A 10,766-nucleotide genomic window follows, 5' to 3' on the forward strand; every position below is an offset into this window, starting at 1 on the left:
CACCAACATTAGAAATGTCAGAAGGTGCATTAACACATTGCTTGTGAAACCAGTTTGTGCATTTGTCGCATTGAACTTGATCTCCTAAACAAGCTGGTAAATAACAAATACAATATAAATCAATTGATATAGAATTCGTTTTATTGTTGCGTCGAACGCTGATTGTTTTACTAGTTGTTGGGAATTCACTCATATGATTGGAATCTAAACAAGACAAAAGATGTTCTCTTAACTTTAAGGAATTAAATATGAATTTAAAACAAGGTTTTTTTCCTAAAACACAAAGATGCGGCGTGCGCAATAGCATAAAGACCACAATCGACGGAATTATCTTGTTTTTGCACTGCCGGAATTATGATATTAATGATGTCTTCGCCTTTACCATAAATTTGCGCCAATTGTATTTTCAGACCATCAGGAATTATCCTATCATGGGGTCGTGTATTGCCTAAACTGTCAATTAAATACATTTTATTGTTGTGTTGGTAAGATGTTACCCAATGATCGTTGTGTGTGTGATGGATCTGACACGACAGTTTTTTATTAACTGGTTTTAAGGGAATACCCGTTTTCCATTTATTTGTTGTTTTGTCAAATTTTGGGACCTTCTCGGAAAGTTGAAGGCCGCCAATCTCATTCCCGAATTGACGTCTTAAAAGTATATTGACTGCCTCTATATGCTGAGAATGTAGTTTTACGTTGTTCGTCATTTCATTTTTGTCATTAATATATTTAATTTGAGGTTTTCGTCCCACCATAAAATGATTTTAGGTGGAATGGTTTCGCGACGGTCGCTTATATCAATACATGTGTTTACCGATTCTATCTTTGTAAGAGTATTTTCGCGCATTTTCAAAAAATTCTTATCATCATCGGCTACTTTAACATCATTTTCGCAAACTGCAATAAGGTTATCATTTCGACGGACGCTCAATTCATTGAATTCATTTATTTCGTCAATAGGTGACAGGTCGTTTTTTTTTTTTTAATTTACATGGGTCTTCGGTAGGGGATAACTCAAGTTTTTTTTTCTTTTCACTTGTGGAACAAGGCGTTTTACTGATTGATTTTGGCGTCGAGGCGTCAAATAAAGATCTGCGTACATCAACGATTCGTTTTGCGGCATTATTAGGTGTAATGGAGGACGTTTGTATTTCTTTTTTTAACTATTTTTAATTATAGTATCCGGAGCAGCATTTACTTGTATATCGCTATCACCATTTCTTCCCTTTTTAGTTCCGCATTTTTTATTTATTTTGGTACGACAGTTTCGCCTAAGTTGTGTTAAGTTGTAAACTTTTTTATCATCCGGTTGTGGCATACCGATTGCCATCATAGCTGAAATTATATGGTAACACCTACTTGTCGATGGGCATGTGCAAGATTCTTTAGGAAACAGTGTAACGGAATACTTTGTACCGTTTGATCCCTGTACCATGAATGCCCCCATTTTCGGCACTAAAACTATGTTTTTTTCTTCAATTACTTTTATTGTTAACGATTTTGCGTAGTAAATTCGTGGTAGTATCTCAGATACAAGAATACACGACTGTGGTGACAGGGAATGAAGTCGGAAGCAGAGGTCCCTAACATCTTCTGCGATAATAGCTATCGAGCTTCGTCCTATGTCGTTAGCACCAACGACCAGAGCAATGGTCTTGATCTGCGGACCATATGAATAAATATCATATATACAAAAAGTACATAGTAATCTGCGGACGATATAGACAAAGAAGGATTATCGAATCTGCGGACGATATAGACAAAGAAGGAATCTGCGGACCATATATACATAGAAGGAATCTGCGGACGATACATACAAAGAAGGATTCTGCGGACCATATATACAAATAGTACATAGTAATCTGCGGACGATATAGACAAAGAAGGATTATCGAATCTGCGGACGATATAGACAAAAAAGGATTCTGCGGACCATATATACATAGAAGGAATCTGCGGACGATATATACAAAGAAGGATTCTGCGGACCATAGATACAAATAGTACATAGTTATCTGCGGACGATATAGACAAAGAAGGATTATGCGGACCATATATACATAGAAGGAATCTGCGGACCATATATACAAAGAAGGATTCTGCGGACCATATATACAAATAGTACATAGTAATCTGCGGACGATATAGACAAAGAAGGATTGTCGAATCTGCGGACGATATAGACAAAGAAGGAATCTGCGGACGATATATACATAGAAGGAATCTGCGGACGATATATACAAAGAAGGATTCTGCGGACCATAGATACAAATAGTACATAGTTATCTGCGGACGATATAGACAAAGAAGGATTATGCGGACCATATATACATAGAAGGAATCTGCGGACCATATATACAAAGAAGGAATCTGCGGACCATATATACAAATAGTACATAGTAATCTGCGGACGATATAGACAAAGAAGGATTATCGAATCTGCGGACGATATAGACAAAGAAGGAATCTGCGGACCATATATACATAGAAGGAATCTGCGGACCATATATATAAAGAAGAATTCTGCGGACCATATATACAAATAGTACATAGTAATTAGCGGACGATATAGACAAAGAAGGATTGTCGAATCTGCGGACGATATAGACAAAGAAGGATTCTGCGGACCATATATACAAAGAAGGAATCTGCGGACGATATATACATGAAGGATTCTGCGGACCATATATACAAATAGTACATAGTAATCTGCGGACGATATAGACAAAGAAGGATTATCGAATCTGCGGACGATATAGACAAAGAAGGATTCTGCGGACCATATATACATAGAAGGAATCTGCGGACGATATATCCAAAGAAGGATTCTGCGGACCATATATACAAATAGCACATAGTAATCTGCGGATGATATAGACACAGAAGGAATCTGCGGACCATATATACAAAGAAGCTCTGCGGACGTTATAAAAGAAGAAGCTGCAGACAATATGTACAAAAATTTCACTATACAAATGCACTTACCGATTCCTGGCACAATTGCTTGTAAAATTCCACATGACCGCGCATGAAATCTTTCACTTTAAATCCAGGGTATGGGAACACTGGGCACAAAGTGCTTGACTCAAGATACTTAGTCTGTGAATGTCCAACTATCATCGCCATTATGACACTATTTCTGCACACACTTACACACACAGAAATAAAACACGCTTTAATTACGAAGAACCACTTAGTAATGCCATCCTTACATGATTATTGCACTAAATGGTGCAGGAAGGAAAATGCTGAAATTACTGCACTCAATGATTGGAAAACAAAACTATTTAGTATGGCCATGAATAAAATATGTTTTTAGGATACACATCCTTTGGCTCTACCACATTCACCTAAATTTAATAAACAATATCTCTGTAAATTGCTTGAAGACTTAAAATCTAAAGTCTTAGTTCCTGCTGATAAGGCTGCTAATAATGTTATAATAATATGACGAGTGTTTTATGTTCAAACTATTTCACAAGAACTTTCACAAACTACATCATATTGTGAGTACAATAAGCAACCTAATGAAATTATTACCGACCATATTGCCCAATGCATAAAGTTAAATGTAATAGTCAATATTACTGACAAGAAATTGCCATCACTTTACTGGATACCTAAATTACATAAGACGCCATATAAAAGTCGTTTTATCGCTAATTCAGTGTCTTGTACCACCAAACAATTATCAGTGTATCTTACATCTGCATTGAGTGCTATTAGATATCATATAGCTAAATTTTGTAATAAAGTTTATGAAAATAGTAATATTAACATATTTTGGTCAATAAAAAACACCTTAGAAGTTATTGATAAAATTAAAAATAAAAAATATCAGGTGTCACAGGTAAGTACTTATGATTTTTCTACACTATATACAACGCTTCCTCACGCTTTAATAAAATCCAAACTTGTTTCTTTGATTGAAAAAACTTTTGCTAGAGAGAAGTGTTTGTATCTAGCTTTAAACACTAAAACAGTTTTTTTTTACTAATCAGATATTAGATAATTACATCATTTGGACTGGTCTTGACTTTTGTGCAACACTTACTTTTCTTTTGGATAACTTGTTTGTTGAATTTAATGGTAAAATATTTAAACAAATTATTGGCGTTCCTATGGGTACTAATTGTGCGCCACTTATAGCTGATCTTTTTTTATATTGTTATGAAAGCGAATTTATGTAAGAATTATCTAAAACTAAGCAAGTTGATTTGCTTAATTGTTTTAACCTTACTAGTAGGTACATTGATGGCATACTTAATTTAGATAATCCATTATTTGAACAATATATTCACAATCTACACAAAAGAACTAGTCTTAAATAGCTCGTGTATATCCAATACAGACGCTGCGTATTTAGACTTACATTTAACTATTAATAATAATTTGATCAAAACTAGTTTATACGACAAACGGGACGATTTTAACTTTGAAATTGTGAATTTTCCTTTTCAAGATGGCAACATCCCTAAAGGACCTTCCTATAGTATTTACATTTCGCAGTTGGTACGTTATGCCAGAGCATGTTCGTGTATTAAAGATTACATTGATCGTAATCTAATATTAACTAAAACATTGCTAAAACAAGGCTTTTTGTATCATAACCTAAGAAATAAATTTGCTAGATTTACTCTAAGTATGGTGATTTAATTTCAAAATATAATGTTTCTTTAAAATGGCATTTAAATAATGGAATCTCCCATCCATCATTTTACGGAGATGTTTTGAAGCGTGTCCGCAAATTAAAATATGTTAAACCAAATGTTCATATTAAACTTTTCAATTTAATTAACTTGTTTTTATCAAAATGATACGATGCTTATGTACTTAAAAACACGTGTTTGATGGTTTTCGATTCACTATATCTTTCTTCCCTTAAAATTTGGAATCATTAGTGATATTATAGGCATTTTTCACTGTTGAATAAAATTGTGTCATTGTGTCGTATGAACAAATCTGCATGAGATGTAAACAGTCGTTAAAATGCTGGACTACTGACATCCTCAGTCGAGAGCCACCGATCACTGAATGTTTCGACCCATTAATCTCGATACATTCTCCTGGTGGTGGGTCCGCAGGGGTTGATCAATCCCCTACGTGTCTCTCCTTAGCCAAAGCCATCTCGATGCTCTCTCGGCTGCATCCCCAAGTCTGTTTACCGCTCGCTTTCTGTCTCTTCCTGTCAGGCCAAGTGCAGTGAAAAGTCTCCAGAGAGACTTGGACGGAAAGCCTCGGACGCCGACCTCCACTGGGAATAGCCACGTGTGCCACCCCTTCTCCTTGCATTCCCTCTGCAGATCAGCATATTTTGCAGTTTTCCTCTCCATCGCCTCATCACAGCGCGACTCCCAAGGAACTGTGAGTTCAACCATCACCAGACACTTGTCCTTTGCCGACCAGATCACCATGTCGGGGCGTTGTGTTGTTTGGACTACACTTGGGAAAACCAGCCTTCGTTTTAGGTCAACAACCATCTCCCATGACTGCGCACGATCTAGGATCGATGCTGCTTGCGTCTGCTGCTTCTTGATAGTTTCCCCTTCCTTTACAAACTGCATCTTCCCGGTCTCTTTCACAGTCCTCTTCTTTCGCCTCTCCCTTTCCACTATGTCTGCCAGTTCTTGGAGGACCTTGTCGTGTCTCCACCTGTATCTTCCTTGTGTAAGGGCTGTCTGGCAAGATGATAGTGTATGTTCTAGCGTGCCTATCTTTCCGCAAAGTTGGCAGGTTGGGTCGTCACGTTTTCCCCATCTGTGCAGGTTTGCTGGTGAAGGTAGCAGGTTGTAGACTGACCTGAGCAGGAAACTGATGCGCAGAGGTTCGCTACGCCAGATATCCGCCCATGTCATCTTCTTTCCTGTAGTCTGCCACTTTGCCCAAGCACCCTGGCACCCCATTACCACTGCCCTTATGCCTCGAACTTCTTCGGCCAGACGTACCTCTGCCTGGACCATCTCCCTCCTTGTCCTACTGTCCGCCTTCTTCCAGCTCCTCGACTCCGCAGAGCCCAGATCTTGTGTTCCCACTGCCGTTGTTCCCACAATGTCTTTGTGTCGCAGGCGGCTCACGGCTTGCGCTACAGCCTGGCTAGCGGACCACTTTCTTCCCGTCCTGGTCTCAACACCTGCTCTTCGGACCATGTCATCCCTTGAATCCTTCAGCGTCATGACAAGTCTGGCCTTTGCTACCTTGTACTCCTCCACCAACGAACTCAATGGGAGCTGTAGTTGATTTGATCGTCCATAGAGCCCAATGTTGCTGAAGCTGGGTGGTACGCCAAGCCACTTTCGCAAGTGCCTACTAATGGTTCTCTCCAGTCCTTTCACCACTGTTGTTGCTACCTCATAAAGCATCAGTGGCCACATCAGTCGTGGGAGAAGTAATTTCTGGAAAAACCAGGCCTTGAATTTGCCAGGTAGTCCGCTTCTGTCAATCTGCTTCAGCCCTTCAGTAAGCTGTTTCTTAATGCGCTTGATGTTGTTCCCATCTTGGAGTGTAGCATCATACCACTTCCCAAGGCATTTAATGGGGCTGTCCATTATCGATGGTATGTCCTCACCTTGCACTGTCAGATTGAATTTCTTGGTAGGTTGGCCTTTCCTGATAACAAGTGCTCTGGACTTTCTGGGTTTGAACCTCATTCTGGACCAAGTTGCTGCCTCTTCTAGGGCCGAAAGCATCCACCTTGCTTGAATGTGGGTCTTTGCTGTCAGAGTGAGGTCATGCATGAATCCCTTAACTGGAAGTAGGTAGATTCCTGTTGCTGCTTTTGGACCACGTGTCTCTCTCTTCGCCGCATTGATGATGAGGTTCATACCCATCACAAACAGGACCACAGAGATTGTGCATCCTGTGACAATGCCTTTCTCCAAGCTTTGCCATGCTGTTGTCTTGTCTCCCACAGCAAAGCGTAGCTTAATGCCTCTGTAGTTGTCTTTTACCAGGTTACAAACGTGCTCTGGTACATGATACTGCTCAAGTGCCTTCTCAATCAACTTGTGGGGTATTGATCCATAAGCGTTGTCAAGGTCTAGCCACACTGGTTCCCTCGTGCTTTCCGAATCACTTGGCTGAGAACACTGGTATGCTCGACGCATCCTGAAAATCCGGGAACTCCACCCTTCTGAATTGACGTATCAACGTAGTTGTTGTCAGTAAGGAACGTTGTCAGTCGCTTGGCTAGGACTGCAAAGAATATCTTCCCCTCTACGTTGAGCAGAGAAATGGTCCGGAACTGACCAATATCCTTCGAGTCCTTCTCCTTTGGGGCGAGTATTCCCTCCGCTCTCTTCCAGCAATCCGGGATTTTGCCCTTTCTCCAAATAACTCTAAGTAGGGTCCATAGTTTCCGAAGTATGCCTGGGCACATCTTATAGACACGATAAGGAATGCCATTCGGGCCTGGGGCTGAGCCTGTCCTCGCTTGCTTCACCACGTGCTGTACCTCAGACAATGATGGCTCCTTTGTGCCCAAAGGAGTTTCTGGTGGGTCTTCTGGTTCTAGCCTTGAACAGTCACCCAGTGGAACCTCCCGTGAAGGATCACTGTGGACATTGCGTAAGTGCTGTTCTATATCCCCCATACTGCTCTCTACTGTTCCTGATCGTTCGTTGTCAAGGATGTCTTTGGAAAACTGGTATGGATTCTGGATGAATCTAGCTCTCTGTCTCTCCCTATTCCTTTTCCTCTGTCTTGTTTGCTCAGCCTTGTTGAGAGTACTTAGTTTCCCTCGTAAAGTGCTTCGTAACTGTTGGAGTCCTACTTTCTGTTCTTCCTTGGCTTTTCCATACTGCCTCTTTACACTTGTAAGCTCCTTTCTGGTCTGTTTGATTAGCCTCTGTCTTCTGCTCATGATTGGGGCTGGCTTTTCTGGTTTCTTCTCCGCCAAGCCAAACCTCTCTTTGCTTACAGTATAGATGAGGACCGTCATTGCTCTTATCTTTCGGTCAGCTGGACCCTGGAGGGTTGTTTCCAGTATAGCGGAGACGTCTCGATCTAGCTCCTGCCACGCTCGCCGGTCTGTCGTCTTGGGCCATGCTATCCGCGGGCGCCTCTTCTCATCATCTCCCGGAGATGTTTGTACTTGTGGTGCTGGTTCTGCATGTGCTGGAGTGTCATCGTCCAGTGGGGGAAGCAGATCAAGAAGAGGGTCATGGTTGTCCTCTTCCTGCTGCCTGCCCTGGGTGTTTGAAACCAGATTCTCAGAAGCGTAGAGGTTCCTAGTTCTATGGGGTTCTTCCCGACTTGGATCCTCAAACGTCTCACCAGGTGTACCACCTGAGCGTTGCGTCTTGGTGTCTGATTTCCCACAATCAGTCCTGGCTTGATGTATCCGCAGTCCCCTTAGATTCTTGCAGATCTTGTCATATTTGCCACACTTCACTACTGCTACTTCTCCGGTCAATGTCCGTTGTACAAGCCTAGTCGTCATCTTTGTATCCGTCCTTGTGAGTCTCTCATCCTCCCCCCACTCTCGGAAGACTCGGGGGGTATTCTTCTGTGTGTGAGTCTGTAGCTGATGTTGTGGTTGTTCCTTCACAGGAACTGCATTCCGGGCTGCCAACCCGTCGTGCCCTTCCCAGGCTTTCCTGGTGGTCATCCTACATTATAGGCATTTTTCACTGTTGAATAAAATTGTGTCATTGTGTCGTATGAACAAATCTGCATGAAAACTACATTTGGACTCAAATCGTACATCAAATCATTTCTGTCTTCAGTTGTCAAAACACCTATATACTGTTTGATTCCAATAATGTCGCTTTAATGGAATTACCATTTTTATTCATTTGCTTCTTAATATTAAATCACCTAAACTTGTTTTATTAGTAGCACAGCCCCATTAATATTTTTATTTAGTACTGCCCCTGGAATTTGTTCACGTCATTATGTCATTATGGATTTTTTTGACGTCATACGACCGACTTTTTAAGGTACTTAAAGTAGCATGTGATACGTTCTGAAATAAGTGAAGATGTCATTCGAAAACATTGCCTTTAAAATTTATTAAGTGTTATATTTACGTTCTTTCATTCATATACTGCTAAAAACCGTTAGGCTACGCCTAAGTAATCTGGATGACTTGTTCTCAAGATTATTATCAGCTTATCACCAATTAGTTAAAATAACATGCCACTTTCTTGTGTACTTGAAGCAATCGATAATCGATAATGCGCTAAATAGCTTCAGAAAGGACACTAAGGGTGCATATTTAGATTGGAACTTAAGATTTTACGTTACAATTGATAATTATTTGGTTAATACAACCACATACATTTTGATCATATTATACACACTATTACATTGCACAATTCTAGACAAATGATAACAATAGTGAGTCCTTACAGGTTTTTTTTTCAGAATATAAGACAATAACGGTGCAGTTGTTTTATTTATTTTTTTCCTTCACAAATGACCCTTATCACACAATGGTTTCTTCTTCTGAAAACATAAAATTAAATCAATACATATATTGAAAAATATAATCATATTATAAACAGTATAATTCAATAAAAGACGCTCTATATTGAGTGGAATAGTATGAAGACATTTAGATTGTTAGATCATAAATAACTGATGTGTTAATTATCCATTAAGTACGTAATGTCTGTTATTAAAATTGGATGTGGAATAAAACTTGGTTTTACAAAAATTATGTAATCTAATTATCCTTTCTTCATTGAATCAACGCAAAACATATTTTAATTACGCAAAACATATTTTAATTATCATTTCTTGTCAGCCAGTCACACCATTCAGTGTACTATAGTATTTTTCCTTCTTTGTATATAATATATATATTATGGTCCGCAGTTTCCTTCGTTGTTCATATCGACCGCAGATTCGTTATAATCCTTCTTTGTATATATGGTCCGCAGATTCCTTCTTTGCTCATATCGTCCGCAGATTCGATATAATCCTTCTTTGTCTATATCGTCCGCAGATTCGATAATCCTTCTTTGTCTATATGGTCCGCAGATCACTATATAATCTATATCGTCTGCAGACTGGTCCGCGTTTTAGTACGTGCCGTTCGTGTTTCAACATTCAACAATGGCCGCCCCCCATGAGAGTGTCGTGTCAAAACTTTCTTACAGCATACATTGGCTTATTTCGCTATTTAGAAGCTGTCATTTAGGATATATGAATTATTTATTCACTAAATCTCCGCCTATGACAACAATAGATGGAATTCGAAGGATATATACTCGATGTGAATGAAGGACTTTCTGGATCGTAACATAGCTGAAATAATTCGCGTTCAGAATAAATCTGAACGCTGAAACTCCGGTCTGTAAAAACCATAACGAAAAATAAATACAATACTATTATGTGAATTACAGTATTTACAAGTGTATATATCTAAAATCTACCGGTTGTTTGACAAATATGAACTAAGATCACAAAAATTACCTGTATTTCATTCGAAATCATAGACATTGAACAATCATTTTCTCAAAGGCAACCATTTTGGCATTGTTGTTGTTGTTCTTATTTCGCACCATAGCTATTTCGTACCTATTACTTTTGGGGTATTTCGTTACTGTCGATTCTAATATTTTGAGTTATAGTAGTTATAATTATTCTTTTGCTTCTAGATATATACACTTGTAAATAAGACAAAATTTCTTCTTATGATTATTATTTCCAATTTCATTTCTTACTGTTTTGTGTATATTGCACACTTTTTTTGTTCGAACTCAGTTACAAACATAGTTGAATTTAACCTCCACCAAGGGAGATAACATAATCTTTACTAA

The 10,766-nt window shown here is 39.2% G+C and overlaps 1 protein-coding gene across 1 annotated transcript; it reads right to left on the minus strand.

Annotated features, from left to right (window-relative positions):
- Positions 1-5,102: 5,102 nt before the first annotated feature.
- On the minus strand, positions 5,103-8,608 carry LOC127849882 (uncharacterized). Its single transcript, XM_052382634.1, has 2 exons — positions 7,143-8,608; positions 5,103-7,107 (listed from the first exon to the last, which is right to left on the minus strand). The coding sequence occupies exons 1-2, from the start codon at positions 8,606-8,608 to the stop codon at positions 5,103-5,105; spliced, it is 3,471 nt and encodes a 1,156-aa protein (XP_052238594.1).
- Between the last annotated feature and the right edge of the window lie 2,158 nt (positions 8,609-10,766).

Source organism: Dreissena polymorpha, chromosome 11, assembly GCF_020536995.1.
Source record: "Dreissena polymorpha isolate Duluth1 chromosome 11, UMN_Dpol_1.0, whole genome shotgun sequence".
In the NCBI taxonomy this organism is placed as follows: Eukaryota; Metazoa; Mollusca; class Bivalvia; order Myida; family Dreissenidae; genus Dreissena; species Dreissena polymorpha.